The sequence below is a fragment of the Mirounga angustirostris genome, unplaced genomic scaffold (assembly GCF_029215605.1).
Source record: "Mirounga angustirostris isolate CCGP_5_RB_7025 unplaced genomic scaffold, mMirAng1.0.hap1 SCAF_3, whole genome shotgun sequence".
In the NCBI taxonomy this organism is placed as follows: Eukaryota; Metazoa; Chordata; class Mammalia; order Carnivora; family Phocidae; genus Mirounga; species Mirounga angustirostris.
Genome location: NW_026991711.1, coordinates 183,795,564 through 183,813,086, shown reverse-complemented (window position 1 = coordinate 183,813,086; position 17,523 = coordinate 183,795,564). Strand labels below are relative to the sequence as shown.

General features: G+C 47.4%; 3 protein-coding genes across 3 annotated transcripts in view; 1 reads left to right on the top strand and 2 right to left on the bottom strand.

Annotated features, from left to right (window-relative positions):
- The window catches only part of COL4A4 (collagen type IV alpha 4 chain), a 122,272-nt gene extending 105,450 nt beyond the window's left edge, over positions 1-16,822 (top strand). The window contains exons 43-49 of the mRNA XM_054505988.2: positions 233-340; positions 1,417-1,425; positions 4,342-4,467; positions 10,597-10,713; positions 12,495-12,683; positions 14,435-14,721; positions 15,077-16,822. Of these exons, the coding sequence (XP_054361963.2) occupies positions 233-340; positions 1,417-1,425; positions 4,342-4,467; positions 10,597-10,713; positions 12,495-12,683; positions 14,435-14,721; positions 15,077-15,340 (1,100 nt within the window). The 3' untranslated portion in view covers positions 15,341-16,822. The remainder of the gene's footprint in view (positions 1-232; positions 341-1,416; positions 1,426-4,341; positions 4,468-10,596; positions 10,714-12,494; positions 12,684-14,434; positions 14,722-15,076) is intronic.
- Positions 1-17,523, bottom strand: part of RHBDD1 (rhomboid domain containing 1) — a 160,573-nt gene that overhangs the window by 15,669 nt on the left and 127,381 nt on the right. The window lies entirely within an intron of this gene.
- On the bottom strand, positions 5,289-12,542 carry LOC123838782 (large ribosomal subunit protein eL31-like). Its single transcript, XM_064587158.1, has one exon. The coding sequence runs from the start codon at positions 6,559-6,561 to the stop codon at positions 6,184-6,186; it is 378 nt and encodes a 125-aa protein (XP_064443228.1). The 5' UTR covers positions 6,562-12,542; the 3' UTR covers positions 5,289-6,183.

Below are 17,523 nucleotides of genomic sequence, written 5' to 3'. Positions count from 1 at the left end.
TAGTCCTGTCTTGATCATGAAACCATTTTCCTTACTCCTTTTGACGGACTCTTGTTTTTCCTTCAGACAGAGGCAGCTCTTAGCTTTACAGAAAAAGTGAGAGGCTCATCTGGATTCTAAGGCTGACTTTGCCCTGAATTTTGTTGGGGTGAATCTCTGAGTTCGGTCCACCTGACTGTCATTGTCTTGATATTGCTCCATTCCAGTGCCCCTGTCTTTATGTTCCTTTTAGGACCAATAGGATTCCCAGGGCTGCAGGGGCCACAAGGACTTCCTGGGCTCCCCGGGGAGAAGGGTTTACCTGGCATTCCAGGCAGGCAAGGGCAACCCGGTCTTCCAGGTAAGCTCCTAATGCCTAATGATCTCACCCAGCAGCCTACAGACAGCCTTTTGTTTCAATCTTTACTGTGAGGGTCGACTTGAAGCAAGTAATTTATTCTCAAAATTGCCTGCAATTTCTAAGAGTTAAGCTGTATTTATTTCAGGCCTCACTACACAATCTTATGTTTGGTAAACTAATATTTATTATTAGAATGAGTAAGTTTGCAAATTAGGAGCTGATTTTACAGAAACATTTCTAAGTTAAATAAATCTGTGTTTCCCTCACACAAGAGGCAAAGGCTGATTTGATTACTGTATGTGAGGACCATATTCATTTCTCTCCCTGAATTCCCACTGATTTTCCTAGATGTTTTATTTAACTTTTTTTGTAAAACACATTAGTTCCTACAAAGACAAAAAGGCTATTCAATTTAAGCTCAGTCGACAGCATGTTTTCAACATAGGATCAAAATAGGCCAAGGAAAATTTGGGAGGGCAAACAGACATGCGTATTTGAGATTGGCAGAAATAATATCTTTTGAGATCCTAAACCAATATTACGGTAATGTGATGTCAGTTCGGAATATTTTGCAATCTCCTAAATTAGTGCTTTAGTCCAAAGAATAAATAAATTGCACCGCTTTACGATGGATCACAGAACAACATGACAAATAGCTTATACTTGGATTCATCTCATATTTCCTTTCTGTGCATAACCTATAAACCTTGGCTAAATAATACGAAATTTTCAGAAGCCTGCCTATAGAACGGAATTTCTATATATGTAAAATTAGGGTATATTTGCTATAAGAAATCAATTCATTTTATATTGTACAAGAGAGCTTCATTTCACATTTTTCTAGATGTGAAAGCTCTATTATTAAATCAGAGCTGTTCTTGTCAGTAACATTGATGTGGACTTAGTTATGTAAATAAGATGCTGTCATTTTGCTCATCATTGATGCCATCCTCAGGTTATTATGTATATTCTCAAATAACCCATGTCACCTTTGTCCTAACTGACAAATTCAAAATCTCTTTCCACCATATGAAAATCGTTGCATGGCTTCACTTTTTGACTTTGGATCGCTCCAGGTCCCAGAGGTAAGTGCTGCTATAAAATCCGTAATTTCCTCTACATCTGGCTTCTACTTCTTTCTTTTTTTTTTTTTAATTTTTTTAATTTTTTTTAAAGATTTTATTTATTTATTTGAGACAGAGAGAATGAGAAAGAGAGCACATGAGAGGGGGGAGGGTCCGAGGGAGAAGCAGGCTCCCCGCCGAGCAGGGAGCCCGATGCGGGACTCGATCCCGGGACTCCAGGATCATGACCTGAGCCGAAGGCAGTCACTTAACCAACTGAGCCACCCAGGCACCCCTGGCTTCTACTTATTTCTATACTGGCCTTTCTCACTGTACTTGTGAGTTATACTTTGTTACATTTTCATAGATGGGATGCTGTAATTATATGAGGTGTCAGTGCCCTCGCTTCCTCATTACAGATATGGTAACCACATATTAGAGCATTCTAAAGCCGAGTCTCATTATAGGTTGTCAGGGCAGAGTAGACGCTCAGCTTACATAATTTCAATTCAGGTGCAGAGTGTGAGTGCTTTCTCTGTCAAATGCTCCAGCACATACCCATATAAGTTTCTTTTATAAATTCTACAATAGAAATACACAGAACATCCCTAAGACAAGTAGTATCAACAACCTGAAAAGATGGGTCCTTCACACCCAGTAAGGGGCTGTGACAAGGTTTTCCCATAACATCGAAGTCCATTTCCAAGGAACAAATGTGTTTGCGTGTTACAAGGAAAATGCTGTTATTCTTTTCAACTAAGTGTTCACCACAATGCAGAAACAACATATTATTTCATGTCTGGGGTTTCCAAAGAGACTAAAAAGAGTTTCTTAAAAGAAAAAAAGAAACTCAGTGAGTGTACACATTTTTGTTCTTTCCAGGCATCTCTTTATTAACCCTAATGAAAATTTGCCCTGAATGCAGGGTCCTTACACAAGAGACACTTTGGCCCCTTTCATTCAGCTTCTGGTTTATTAAAAAGTAAAGCAAAATCAGAATTTAAAAAGAATCCTACTCTTTTAAATGTTTCTATTTAAAAATTACAGTTGCAGGATGCCTGGGTGGCTCAGTTGGGTAAGTGTCTGCCTTCGGCTCAGGTCATGATCCTGGGGTCCTGGGATGGAGTCCCGCATCAGGCTCTTTGCTGGGTGGGGAGCCTGCTTCTCCCTCTGCCTGCCACTCCCCCTGCTCGTGCGTACGCTCTCTCTCTGCCAAATAAATAAATAAAATCTTTTAAAAGATAAAAATAAAAATTACAGTTTCATATTTAATGTTTCCATTTCCGTCCTTTTCATGTCTCTCTGTGTTTGCATGTATAAACTCATTTGAAGATAACATTAGAATCCTAACTATGAAGCACCAGCCAAATGCCTACCCTCCCCCCACCCCCCCACCCCCCGTTCCCTTACCTGCTTCCTTCGCTCCACCAGAATCCACAAGGTGATTCAGGGAAAATAGGAAATATTCATATGCATCTCCCTCAAGTCACCGAGAGTGGAAAAGCCACATTTTACGTTAAACTGTATGTACTGTAAAAATACACATGTGGTTTTATACAATATTTTATAAGAGATTAAATTCCAAACAGCTGACAAGGGTTCAAGTCTGTTTTTTTTTTTAAAGATTTATTTATTTATTTGAGAGCAAGAGAGAGAGCATGAGCTGGAGGAGGGGCAGAAGGAGAGGGAGAGAGAGAGAGAGAATCCTCAGGCAGGCTCCGCACTGAGCGCGGAGCCAGATGCGGCACTTGATCTCAGGACCCTGAAATCATGACCTGAGCTGAAATCAAGAGCCGGACGCTCAACCAACTGAGCCACACGGGTGCCCTGGGTTCAAGTCTGTTTTGCACAGACATACTAACTACTGGGTCACCTGCGTTGTCACTATGGCCAGATTTTCTACGGTTTTCTTGCTGCCGAATCACTGCTGTTCTTACACTTATTTTGCACATTTGCATGAATTTTAACAAAACCACAACTGATAAGCAGTGTGTTTTTAAAATATGTTGTATTTCTTGGAATTCATCACGCAGATGTGAAGTGTTCTGTAGGCCTTATGGTGTCCTGGTTACAGCTACAGGTTTAGACCCAGGCCATCTTTGATTTAATCTAGACTCTGCCATGTGTTAGCTGTGTGACCTTAGATATGTCACTTATTTACCTGAGCCTGGGTTTTCTTACCTGTAATACTCTAATAATAGCGGCGCATACACACACAGGCTTGTTGGGAGCCTTTCATTGTAAAGCACTTAGCACGGGACCTCGCACATGATAAGGCATTCAAGAAGTGTTAGCTGTTATCATTATTGGTTAGTGTTATTATGATTTCTTTTCCCTTGTGGAGTATTTGCAGGGTGACTGAATGAAGCTTTAGGAAAAAATATCTTAAAGATGTGAACATAACCAGGAAGGAAAAACACGCAAATCTTTAGAGCAGTGATTCTCCAATAAGATCTGCAGATCAGCACCGTTAGCCTCACCCGGGAACATGTTACACTAGCCCAGACCTATGTGCTCAGAAACTCTGGGCTCTGACCAGCCGGCCAGATGATTGTGATGCGCTAAAGTCAGAACTAGAGCTTCTTAGCGCTGAACAGTGAGGGAGCCCTGGCTGATGATGGAGTCATCCGGGGAGCTCTCCCACTGCTACCTGTGACCGGCGCCCAAAGGTCGGAAATCCAGTGAAGGTCACCAAACTATTGCTGCCCCAACCAGCCTTCACTATTCTGTTCTTGTTTGGCTTCCTCTGAGATCCCATTCACTCACTCAGTTGTGTATTTAACACAGTGCTTTCTGGAAGTTTCTCACGCGCCCCCCAGTGAACAGAAGTCCCGTTTTCATGGAGCTTATTTTGGGCTGTTGAGCACTCTGGAGGGGACAGAAGGAGCTTGTTTGTAAGGTTGGAATCTGTCACACAAGTGGTGATTGCAATTTCAGGTGAACCAGGGCCACCTGCCGATGTGGAGTCCTGCCCCCGAATCCCTGGGCTTCCCGGGGTACCAGGCCCAAGAGGACCGGAAGGAGCCATGGGGGTCCCTGGAGCAAGAGGGCCTCCAGGACCAGGTATGAGGCTCACACTGGTTGTTCATTTATCTGCATCAGATGCTGTTGGAAGGACAATCTAGGTGTCTTGCTATGTAGTTTTTAGCATGGAGCCTAAACACCTCGTGAGTAGGAAGCAATGTAATCTCCTTCCTCTTACACATTTTTCTACATTTCTTCCAAGGTTTGCTCATGTCCTCACTGGATCGGCACAAGCCTACTAGTTTTATGTTGGGCTCCTGCTTGAATCTCTCCTACGTGGGCAGCTTTGGGGCACAAGGTTTGAAGCCTCTTGTAGGACAGAGTAGATGCTCTATTAATAGTCATTAGTAGCTGTTGACTGGATTTTGAATTACAAACACTTGAATTGAGACTCAGTGGAGCAGAAACAGCCTCGGAGAAGGGGGGAAGGAAGTGTCTCGCTTGGAGAAAGGACAGCGAAAGGGGAAGGGTCATTCTAAATTATGGTCATGACTGGCGTGTTCATTTAATTGATTTGCTCATTGCTCATTGTCAGGGTAGCAGGATCCTTATTTAAGCACTCTGACCAAACCATTCCTTTAATTTTTATTTTATTTTATTTTTTTAAATTTTATTCTTATGTTAATCCCCATACATTACATCATTAGTTTTAGATGAAGTGTTCCATGATTCATTGTTTGTGCATAACACCCAGTGCTCCATGCAGAACGTGCCCTCCTCAATACCCACCACCAGGCTAACCCATCCTCCCACCCCCCTCCCCTCCAGAACCCTGTTTGTTTTTCAGAGTCCATCGTCTCTCATGGTTCGTCTACCCCTCCGATTTCCCCCGCTTCATTCTTCCCCTCCTGCTACCTTCTTCTTCTTTTTTTTTTTTCTTAACATATATTGCATTATTTGTTTCAGAGGTACAGATCTGAGATTCAACAGTCTTGCAAAATTCACAGCGCTTACCAGAGCACACACCCTCCCCAGTGTCCATCACCCAGTCACCCCATCCCTCCTACCACCCCCCCTCCAACAACACTCCGTTTGTTTCCTGCGATTAAGAATTCCTCATATCAGTGAGATCATATGATACATGTCTTTCTCTGTTTGACTTATTTCACTCACAAACCATTCCTTTAAAAACTATCTTCCAGATGCTTTATTTTCTCTTCACAGATCCCCATCACACTGGTCACTGACAAAGAAATTAGGGAGTCCAGGCTGGCAGCTCAAGGTCACTGATCTCTTCAGACCAATTGGCAGTGCCCGGGATTCTAGATAGCCTGTGTGCAAACTACCCAAGGAGGCAGGAGGCCATTCTCTCTCCTGGCTTCCCACTGCCCAGGTGTGGCCTTGGCTCTTTCTGGTTTGGGGACAAAGGAATTGGAAATAGAACTTGAGTTTTGCATCACCTGTTTGTGTGTGTGTGTGTTATCCAAAGCCAAATAGCTAAGGGCCCAAAAGATATCCCCTCTGTTGGCGTCTGAGAAGTTGTTGGGTAGCGTCCAGAACCTGGAGCCTCCCTCATAGTGGTAGTGGTTTTGGTTTGTTTGTGTTTGCTGCACTGCATCTGTGTTTATGCACTAAGTTAATTGGGTGTCACTTGGAGCAACTTCCATTAACAGCGTGGGGGACACTGGGAAGTGAGCATAGGTCTTTGTCACTCACTGCGTGGATCAAGCTCTGCGTCCGTCAGAATCACTCGTCACTCAACCTACTTTTTTTGTGTGTGTGTGTGGTTTTATACCTTTATTTGACAATCAGTGATTAGTTCTCATCCACATTAACTGTCTGTAGATTTTTGAAAGTGGAGACAGGTACATAGGTAACCAGTGTGTAGAGCTTGTTTGGTGAATCTTCCTCCTCGTTATGTTTTCTGGACAACCGCATAGGGATACGGTATGGAACATTCCTTATTCCTTTGGCCCAGACAGCTTTGTTGAGCCTGGTGTCAATGCGCTCATCTGGAGCCCCCATCTCCTTCATGACAAATTTCTGGATCTCTTTGAGTGCCCGAGGGGCACGCTTCCTGAAACCCACTCCATGGATGTGCTTGTGAATGTTGATGGTGTATTCTCTGGTCACTGCCTTGTTGATGGCAGAACGGCCCTTCTTCTTCTCGCCACCCTTCTTCGCGGGAGCCATTCTGCCGGGGCCCCAGTTGGAAAGGAAGCCACTCAACCTACTTTTCAAACCAACCCCCTTGTTATGTATACAGTTGCAACTGAGGGCTGGGACCCCCCCACACACATATATACACACCCCTTTAAAAAAATCTACTTTCAAGTAGACGATATGGCCAGTACTGGGGTTCTGCAAATTTATTTCAGTAAATACTTCCAGATCCTCTGTGCTCTTTAGAAAGTATGGTACTAGGTGTTGTGGGCAATACAAACATGAGTAAGATGTGTTTTTCCCCCTCCAATGCCTCACAACCTCATGGCAGAAATAGCTAGCCGAACATAAGTAATTCTAAATAATGGGAGTTCATAGTTTGTGTTTTCGAGGAGTTTCTGGCAAAGGCCTGAGGACAATGGGACCGGAGAGGTGAACTTTAGTGTGGAGGGCTGCAGGACTGCTGAGACCGAGGCAAGAGCCGGCCTTTGAACAGAGCCTATAAGGGGAGACGGGGCTTTGAGGAACCAGACTTTCCAACAGGGAGATGGCGGGGGCACAGGTGGGGTAGGTGGGCTGCATCCTTGCTACTCAAAGTGTGGTCCAAGGACCAGTAGCCACTCAGGCACAGACCTACCAAGTTAAAATCTGCATTTTAACAAGATCCCAGAATATTTATATGTATATTCAAGTTTGAGAAACCCTAACCATATTATATGAGTGCTGTCCTTAAAAGAGTCAGCTAAGAGCGACGCCATCCCTAGGGACTCAGTCCTCGCTATGGAGGGGCTGGAAACGAGAGCGATGCCTCCTCCCAGACCAATGGGATGCAGAAGGAGGCAGACCCCGAGGATCAGTGTTTTGGAAAAGCTCCCCAGATGACCCGCTGCTGCCCCCAATACCAGTTGAGACCAGTTGGGCGGTTGGGCTCACCCATTGCGGTGGCTTTGGAAAAGAACCAAAGAAAGTGACTGAGAAGAAAAAAACAAAAGGGCAAATAGTTATCTTGGGCACATTCAGGATTCTCTGTCCATAGACTGTGGGTTTCTGAAAGAGCGCTGACAGGCGACCCTACATGGGCCCAGCTGCGAGTGATCACCTGTGAGTCATCTCTCGTTCTGCCCAACTTGGGGTCGGATGAGCTTATCTGGTTGCAGGTGGCCTCAGAAGGTCTTCTCTGGCTTTCTGTGCCCTCTCCTTATTGATGTCACTGACCCTGCCTGCTGGCAGTGGGGGCACCTGAGGCCACCGTTGCGCCACAAAATATGACAGTTATGTTAAAAAAAAAAAAAGACAATTGCACAGCCCTTCCCGCGAGGTGCCACCCATTGGTCTCATAGCGGTGCTACGCTGCTCCATGGCTCAGCTTCCCTGGAGCTCCTTTCTGCCCTCCCCCAAGCACCCACTCCCATGCCAGTGTTCCCTTTTGGCTCCCTCTTCTCTGACATGGGCCTCCAGCTCTTGCTGTAAAGGACCCTCTTTGCCTGCAGTATATTCCTTGGCCCCCTTCCCCTGCCTGTTTCTGCTGGCCACCCTGGATACATTGGCCACACTGTCCAGTTGCTGAAAAGCAGTAAGTCTATCCTGAGGGTCCAAAGCAGCTGAACCCTGGCTGACTTGGGTCATCTTCAGGGCATGTGGCTCGTCATCTGTCCTCTCCTGAAGGTGATTCTTTCAGCTCGGTGTTGGGGGTCGTATGTGCTGCCCCCGAGGTCGGTTGCGAAGGATCAGCTGCCACTGGGAAGGACCACCTCCACTTCAGATGACGTTGTTGGCTTCTTCTTGTTTTCCCTTCCGAACCTCTTTCATTGCTAAGCTGATTTTGTAACCTGGTGCTGTAGCCGAGATCTATACAGAAAAAAACAAAGTTCTGGCTCTTTGCTGCCCAGGGTGAGTGGGTAACAGCCACACTAAATATAATTTGTTTCTGTTAAGAGTCCTCCACCATGGAAGGCCTCCAGTTTTTCTGCTCGCACGTCTCTTTGATCTATAACTTTTCCTTCCCCGGGGGGCCCTCAAAGGCTGGGGCTTCCTGGGATGAACACAAAGGTGGTTTCCATATCGGTTTGAACTGTTACCGCCTAATGGACATCCCCACATCCTGTTAGAGTGTGTTTAATCTTCAAGTCAACATGTGACGCTCTCCGAGGAGGTAATCCATCAAACACTGGAGGGCTTTTAGATGTAGCTCTAGTCCTTGAAACAAGTTCCAAGTGGAGAACAAGTCCACATAGGGAAAGACGTAGGCACACAACTCGGTTAAAAAGGCCTTCCTTCCTATCTCTGGAAATTGCCTGACAATTTCTCCAAAGGGAACAAAGCCTATATCTCAACATCTTGTGGGGGAGCTCTTTCTCCAGATCGACAGTGATCCTGCCGCACGTTGATATTTCAGGAAGATGCCTGTGGCCTTTTCAATGATCAGACCATTTGTTGGCTTGTCAACACTTGGGCAGCCCTTTCCAGAATAGCACAGTGGCCCCATGTTGCAATCATCTCGTGGGGTGGGAGAGAAAAGAATGCTCTCAGCTCACCATCAGGGCCCTGTGTTCCTTCCGAAGTAACTGATGTTCCCTTTGAAGCTGGTGGCACGGAATATGCCAGCCAGCGCACAGCAGCCCCACCCGGAAAGAGGCTTCTGCCCAGTTACTGGAAAGGAGAGGGCGTCTCTCACCCAGATGGGGAGAGGGAGAGGTTTCCTTTCTCACCTCCTGAATGATGATCATGGACAGAATGCAGTCCAGGAACTGCATGACAATCCAAGAGAATTTGTTTAAAACCCAAGGAAGTGGAAAGAGAAATGACAGTACCCCAAAAGCCAGGCATACTGGGGATACCAGCATGGGATGTGGAGGGGACGGACTGGCTGGTGGTGGGGACAGAGGAGGTTTGCATGGGACACTCTCAAGCAGGAAATATTAGAACAGGTTTTCAAAAGCACTGAGGTTTGGAGGGGCATGCATTTCAAATGGCTGTAAGAGGGGGTTCTGTGGGAGACAGGAAACCGAGTGGGACATCCAGCTGATCACCCGAGCATCCAGTCCCCCGCTCTCAACCCTCAGGTAGCTCCCCACTCCCTTGACTTGAAGAACAAGTCCAAGAGTGAAAACGTGAGCCCTCTCTGACTTCATGGTTCGTTTTAGGCTAATTCGTGGCAGAGAGAAAGATAGAACAGAGAGAGCGGGAAAGGGAGAGCGAAGAACAGGTAGAAACCAGAACCCTTGGGGGGCTAGTAATGCAGGGAATTCAGGCTAATGGCAAAACACTCCTCCACAGCCAAGGACCCTATCTGCTACTCATGAGAGGAGATTGTGGCTAATGATTTGATGCCTCGGACATAAGGAACCAAACATTGAACCCCTCGAGTATCCGTGTGACTGCTGCCAGGCCCCCAGTTTACGTCCTCCAGGGGGCACACCTGAGCTCCGCAGCTTGTCATGAAGCCTGCCTGGGCGCGGTTCCTCAACCCGCAGGACCAGCTCTGTCACCTTCCTGACCCTCAGTCTCCCCACTGGCAGGCTGACATACGAGAGCGCCTGGTCATGTGGCTGTTGAGAAGACCAAATTGGCTAATCCACGTAAAGGCTGGTACCTCCCACCTTGTGAACCCTCAATTATTATTTTAAAAAACTGCTGCTCTTATCTTGCTCCAAATGTAACTTGACTCCCAATGAATCCTATTAAGTTTTACTTATTCCTCCACTCAGCTTTCTTAAAAAAATCATTAATAAGGCTAATATTGAATTATAGACATCAGATATGTTCGATATAAAAAAAATTAAATATACAAGAATATGAAGAAGCGTGAAGACCTCTCTTCCAACATCTCCCTGGTCTAGCTCCAAATCCTGGCTCTGCCCATGACTGGCTTTTACTTAAGCAAATGGCTTGATCTCTCAGAGCCTAATGACCCCACCACCAAGCCGACATAGTACAATCCCAACTCCATGTATCTGGGAAGACGACGTGAGCAAATGCAGTGCAGTCCGAAGGGGGAGCCCCGGGCCGGAAGGACTAGCCCGTGTCCTGCCATTCTCACCAATGCCGTCGTGAACTCTCATGCAGGGTGCAAAGGAGAGTCTGGGCCGGATGGCAGGAGGGGTGAGGATGGACTCCCAGGGTCCCCTGGGCCTCCTGGAAGCAAAGGGGACGCGGGAGAAGCTGGCTGCCCTGGAGTACCAGGTAAAAATTTTCAGCTTCTCTTCTTTTCATTGACACCATAGATCTGGGAACTGTGTATGAGATCCCTGGCCTCTCAAGCGGCTTTCCAAACTGATCCTATTAAAAGCATTTGCCTTAGATGTGGACTCACCAGGTATCAGGGAGGCAGAAGCAGCAAGAGTGGAACAGGATGAATCCCCCACGTTCTGACTGATCCTCAACCACCAAAAAGATGAGTCCAGGCCTTCTTCCCCCGTTTAGTATTTCCCCAAACCACTATGCATTACCATAAAAGCCTCAGCCTTTCCCAAGGCAAGCCTGGCATTGTGTGTGATCGCTACTGAGAGGCCGTGAGGAAGATGAGGGTGGCAGGGGCGTTCTCACCCGCCACGACTGGCCGAATCACTTGGCCTCAGTTTTCTGAGTTCCCTTCATCTTATTGCACAACTGTGGATGCATTTATATAGAATACAAGGCTCCTTCTTAAGAAAAAGATTGGGGAGTAGGCATTGCGTGAGGAGAGAGGTAAGACATGACAGAATAGTAATTTGAAATATAACGCGCCAGGTAACATTGCTGGATGCTGGGGACCCCAAGACTCCCAGGTACAGTCTCATCTTCGCGGAGGATCTCCCAGGTTGTTAATGAGGAGTGAAGGGGGCCGGTGATGTCTGTAACAAAACGGAGCCTACAGCTCAGCCTCAGCCAATTGCTGTGTGTAGAGGGGAGAGTTCCATGCTGCCTATGCTCTGCTTTCCAAGTCCAAGACCCCCGCCGTGCAGTCTGGACTGGTCAAACGGAACAGGGGATCAGGCCAGATCCAGTGTACAAGCTACCATGTTGTAACCTCTGGTTTACAGTATAGATGGGGAGAGCCTGCCAATCTTCCAGAAATGAGTTTTTAAAAAAATAAACAACTTTTGGTTTCCCTTTGGCTCTTGGCAATTAGAAGTAGCCATTGGCTTCCTTCAGTGGGCCAGCCCCTTAGACATGCCACAGGAGACAGACCCTGCTCGCATCCTGCAGAGCTACTCAATTCCCACCTGCCGGCAAGAATGCCGGAACTAGGGCTTCCTTCCTCCTCCCTGCCTCCCAAAAGAAGGTCCAAGTGGTGCATGTGGGTCCCAATCCCCTGGATATGCCAGAACTGTGGGAGAGGTCTGGGAGGGATAAGGAAGACCCGCTTTGACAATCACCAGGCTCCCAGTCCAGTCTGAGAAGGTCACACATATCTGGGAGGTCACACGGCAGGGGTGACACCACCCCATCTTTTTCTGCTCAGCATTTATCACTTCCTAACACATTTTATGGTTTGTCATTTCTCTTGTTCAAGTAGAATGTAAGCTCTAGGAGGGCTGGGAGTTTTGTCTGTTCAGTGTTTTCTTTTTGTTTTGTTTTTTGTAGTTTCAAGTGTTTATTTAAATCCCAGCTGGTTAACATACAGTGTAACATTAGTTTCAGGAGTAGAAGTTAGTGATCCATCACTTACGTGTAACACCCAGGGCTCTTCCCAACAAGTGCCCTCCTTAATCCCCATCAGCCATTTAACCCATCCCCCCTTCACCTCCCCTCCCGCATCTGTTTTTATGCTAAATTAATCTGACCACCTGGGAGATGCTTGGAATAAATACTTGCTGAGTGAGTTGTTTGTATATATTGCAGTCCTGTCAGGGGCCATTCCTGAGACCGGCCCTGTCATGCTCCTCTCTGCTCCCTGAGTGCTCAGAACGGAGGTGCTCAGAAGTGCTTGTTAAAGCAACCCCCTTAACCTGCCTCCATTTTTTTTTTCTTTATTCCTCCAGGCCCTCCTGGGCCCATTGGGGACCCTGGGCCCAAAGGGTTTGGGCCTGGATACCTCAGTGGCTTCCTCCTGGTTCTCCACAGTCAGACGGATGGCGAACCCGCCTGCCCCGCGGGCATGCCCAGGCTCTGGACGGGCTACAGCCTCTTATACCTGGAAGGACAGGAGAAGGCGCACAATCAAGACCTTGGTATGTGTGGAGCACGTGGTCATCCACGTCCATCACTTAGGAGGACAGCTTTTGGGTTACTTTTACAGACTCATCAACATCTTCAGGGATCACTCCTCTCCCGTGGAGTTTTTTCTTTTGAAACAATCATGCTAATTGCCAGTGAATTCTATGAAAGCAGCGATCCTGTGGGGCACCAGAGCAGCTCAATCTGGCTACAGTAGTTATCATCCGGCTACTGACTCATTTTTAAAAAATGATCCTTCCTCAGCAGGTTAAATTTAACTCTTATATAAAGTGTAGTTTTTACCTCCCAAAGTACATTATTTAATCAGGCCATGGTCAGTTCCTGTGTTTACATGTCAAATGGCGCATCCACAGCGGCCGGGGGCGGTTAGATGATGTGCAATTAGCTGGTACTAGCTCCCCGCCCCACTCCAGCTGGTTTTTTAAATTATAGAACTTGATTCTGGGAGTCATCCCTTGCTGCTGCTTGTCTGTTTTCTTATTTATTTGAGAGAGTATGCGCAGGCACACATGGGAGTCAGGCGAGGGGCAGAGGGAGAGAAACTCAAGCTGACTCCCGGCGGAGCCAGGAGCCTGATATGGGTTGATCCCAGGACCCTGAGACCAGGACCTGAGCCGAAACCAAGTCAGACGCTTAACTGACTGAGCCACTCAGGCGCCCCACTTGTCCATTTTCATTAGTAGATTTGTAAGCTGCAAGGACTGATTTTGAGTCAGTTTACCCAGGTGCTGGCAAACGCTGTCTCACCCAGATGGTGATGGTTGGGTAGTGGGCGCAGGAGGGACATGACAGCAGGGGGCGCTGATGGAGGGGGAGCCTCCTCACTGCCCTCACTGGGCTATGACCCCTGCTGTTAGCAGGGGTGGGCAGGAGCTCAGGCCTAGCTGTGGCAGTTGCTTACAGGTCGTTCCCCGTTGGGCTTAGCCGTGGACCTTCCTAGTAGAGGGCCTGGGGTCAGGGGGAAGGAAGAAGTAATGTTTAGTATTTTGGCTCTTGGACTTCTCGCCTCCTCCGACCCCCTTGCCTGGCCTCTGTTCCATCCGTCTCCTCCCACCCCGGTCTAGCCAGAGCCTCCTCACAAAGCTCTGCAGAGCCCTGGGGTAAAATCTAAGCTCCTTACAAGACAGACAAAACCCGCAGCCTCTGGTCTGACTTCTCTCTGGACCCCCTGAGACACACAGACACACAGACGTCCCCCCACCCCTCGCCCCCCGGAATTCCTTTGATTTATTTGAGCTCCACACTCCCTCACCTCTGGCCCTCCCTCCTGCTCTGTCTCCTCCTCTGAAGAGTCACCATCTTCAAACCTGGCCAAATCCCGGTCGTATTTCAGGCCCTAGCATAGATTCATTCTTCCGGGTATCCTCTCCGAAGTCCCCGTGCGCCTGCCTTCTCAATCCTAGGGCTGGCCCCAGTGCCCCGCCGTCTCCCCAGCCGAGCCAGGGCGTGAGCTTTGCGGAGACAGAGCTGGACTAACCGCACCCCTCCAGCGGCTGGCCCATTGCTCGGTTCGGTTCCCGAGGGAATGAGGAGTGGATGAGTGGATGAGGGCTGGCCCCGGGGCCAGGGAGATGGCAGAACGGTCGGCGCGTACCCTGCGCTCCCCGCCTGCCACAGAAGCGGGCTTTGGCAGGTGCATCTGGGCGGCGGGACGCGTGGCTGCGGAGGGCGCGCGCGGGCAAGGTCCCTGCGCACCGCCGGCCTGGCGCCTCGCCCACCACCTTGCCTCGTGTTCCCTCCCAAGGGCTGGCAGGGTCTTGCCTCCCCATGTTTAGCACGCTGCCCTTCGCCTACTGCAACATCCACCAAGTGTGCCACTACGGCCAGAGGAACGACCGGTCCTACTGGCTGGCGAGCGCCGCGCCGCTGCCCGGGACGCCGCTGTCGGAGGAGGAGATCCGCCCCTACATCAGCCGCTGTGCCGTGTGCGAGGCCCCGGCGCCCGTGGTGGCTCTGCACAGCCAGGACCAGTCCATCCCCCCGTGCCCGCGGACCTGGAGGAGCCTGTGGATCGGGTACTCGTTCCTGATGGTGAGCCCTGCAGGCCCCCCGTGCCCCCCGGGGACTCCGGGAGCTCTGCGGAGGGGCAGACGGCACTAGGACGTGGGGTCGTAAGCCCACCCCAAACCCTAGCCTGTCCAGATGCGGGGCCGTTCCTTCTTACTGCCCATCCGGGTTGGTTGGTTGGTTGGTTTTTATGATTCTGCGAGGGTGTAGACTTTGGATTTGTCTCAGTCCCCCCAGAGAAAGTGGTTTCATTTTGTGTCCCCCACTCCTTTCCTCGGGGGATCCTAGTCAGCTATTCCTGGGAGCCCTCCACGTGGCACGGACTGGGCCTGGGGTCGTCTGCCCGTGTCTGAGCCCTAACTCTGTCTTGTCCTGGCAGCACACAGGGGCCGGGGACCAGGGAGGAGGGCAGGCCCTCATGTCCCCTGGCAGCTGTCTGGAAGATTTCCGAGCCGCACCGTTCCTCGAATGCCAAGGCAGGCAGGGAACTTGCCACTTTTTTGCAAACGAGTATAGCTTCTGGCTGACGACAGTGAGACCTGACTTGCAGTTTTCCTCCGCGCCCTCGCCAGACACCTTAAAAGAGAGCCAGGCCCAGCGCCAGAGGATCAGCAGGTGCCAGGTGTGCATGAAGCACAGCTAGAGAACCCACAGCTGGCCAACATGTGGCCAGGAGAAACTTCCTCGGGGCCCCCGGGGGGCCCAGGCTGCGCTAAGAGATTAATGGTGCTCATTTCAGACTCCGGGTTCAGCTGCCCCTTCCGTGTATGTGGTTTTTCCCACTGACCTCTCATCCCTTCCTCTGTTTGGGGCAGATTAAGCAAATGCTCCTCGTATGGATTTGTTTGGACCTACCAATCTTGATGAAACCCAGATATCCTTATGTTTTTGAGGATGATGGAAGAGCCAGCTTTATTTAAAATGATGCTAATTCACAGGAAGGCAAAGAGATGATAAAGGCCAGATTACAAATTACATTACTGAGAACTTCACTCATTGGTTAATAGCATCTCAAACAATTGAAGTCAATTACTCTGTAATACAGTGGGCTTCCGGATGGATTTTTATAGGGAAAAAAAAAAAAATAGGCCGACAAATGAAACTAGAAAGTAGAGATTTCCAACATCTCAAAATGATTTCTTCTGTAATCTGTTTCCCCATGCACTTTAAATAATTGTGAAACTGTGACCCAAGAAGATGTAAAAAAAAAAAAAAGAAAAAAGAAGAAGAAGAAGAAGAAAGGAAGGAAGAAAGAAAGAAAAAACCCACACAGCCAGTGTTAACAGTTCATTTCAAAGCAGAATGAATCATTATGCCAGGAAGGACCCCAGTGGCTGGATTCCGGAGATGCTACATTAGCATAAATACATCACAGAGGAACATAAAACGTGTTCTCTTCTGCATTTTTCAGAGAATGGAAATGCCTACTTTGGCAACCCTTTTTGAAAAGTAGCATTTATGGAAAAAATTATATTCAATAAGGGATTAAGAGCCTTAGAGCTATTAATGAATATTAAGGCAGTGATTCACAAAAATGGACTCCCCATTGCAGTGAACTTCCAAACAGACGGCATTTGCCCAGTCGGGGTCCAGCTAGTCTTCGGTGTGCACGCGCTAATGGGACTGAAGCCACATGGGGCTCACTCAGACGCAGCAGCTCACACAAAGCATCCTGCTCCCCTCCCCAGGAGCGCCTGCAGAGCTGCCTCGAACGAAGCCTGCCACGGACGCTTTTCCTCCAAAACATAATGGCATTTCATACCGGGAAGTGACAGATCTATCATTATGCACTTGGGAGAAAATTAAGGGCCGGCTTAATTAAACTTAGGTAAGAAGATTCATTTAAGTCATGGTCACCCCGCCAGGAAGATATGGTGCTATTTTAGAAAAAAATAAAAAATAAAACAACCTACAATTTGAATTTTATGTGCCTGTTACTGGTTTTTACAGAAGCATCTTGTTTTTCCAATTTTAAAAAATTCCTCTATTTTTTGTCAGTATCCTACCAAGGCAGCAGTTTGACATTTGGTATTAATATTTTCTATAAAAGTTTAGAAGATATGTCAATTTAGAATGAGTAGTTTTCTGAATAGCAAAAGATACTTTCCTATTCTGATAGGGATTCAGTGGTCTAATCCTAAAAGTCAGAAACCTTGTTGGAAATAAATTGGAGGAAACCTGCCTTCCTTATTTAAAAACACGTCATTTTAGAAAAAAACTAAAGAAATTTCTCATGAGCAAGTGACACTCATTTTTGTGCTTAGTTTCAATGCGCTTAAAAATAATTGAGAGAAGAAAAACATAATAAAATTTTGTTTATAAGATGTTTTACTTGCCAAACATTGATTAGCAATGAGCTCTTATATGTAGAACATATTTCAAATGAGCCTTGTTATGGGCTACTCCCGGGATGGCAATTTATTTTAATACTTTCCAGTAAAAAGAAAAAAAATGTACATTTTAAGATGAAAACAGAGTATTTCCTAGTTCATTTGACCCATTTATTGATTGTTTTTAATCGTGCTATGGCATGTTACGTATTTTTGAGCACCTGAAATTAAGCCAATTTCAACCTCGTTTATAATTATTACACTTTTCTGTTTCCCAAGTTTTGTTATGTGTTACCAGATGTCAAGCCTTCTAAAATTTCATCTTGTTCATTCATGAATTTGGTCTGAGAACATTTTCTGGGAAGAGATAAGGGTGAGAAATAGAACGTTAGAGACGTACCTTGCTTGCTGAAGTATTTTATGCACATTAGAATATTATCTTAGTAAGCTTGCCAGATACATCTTAAAACACAGGCTGAATTAAGTGGACAATTTA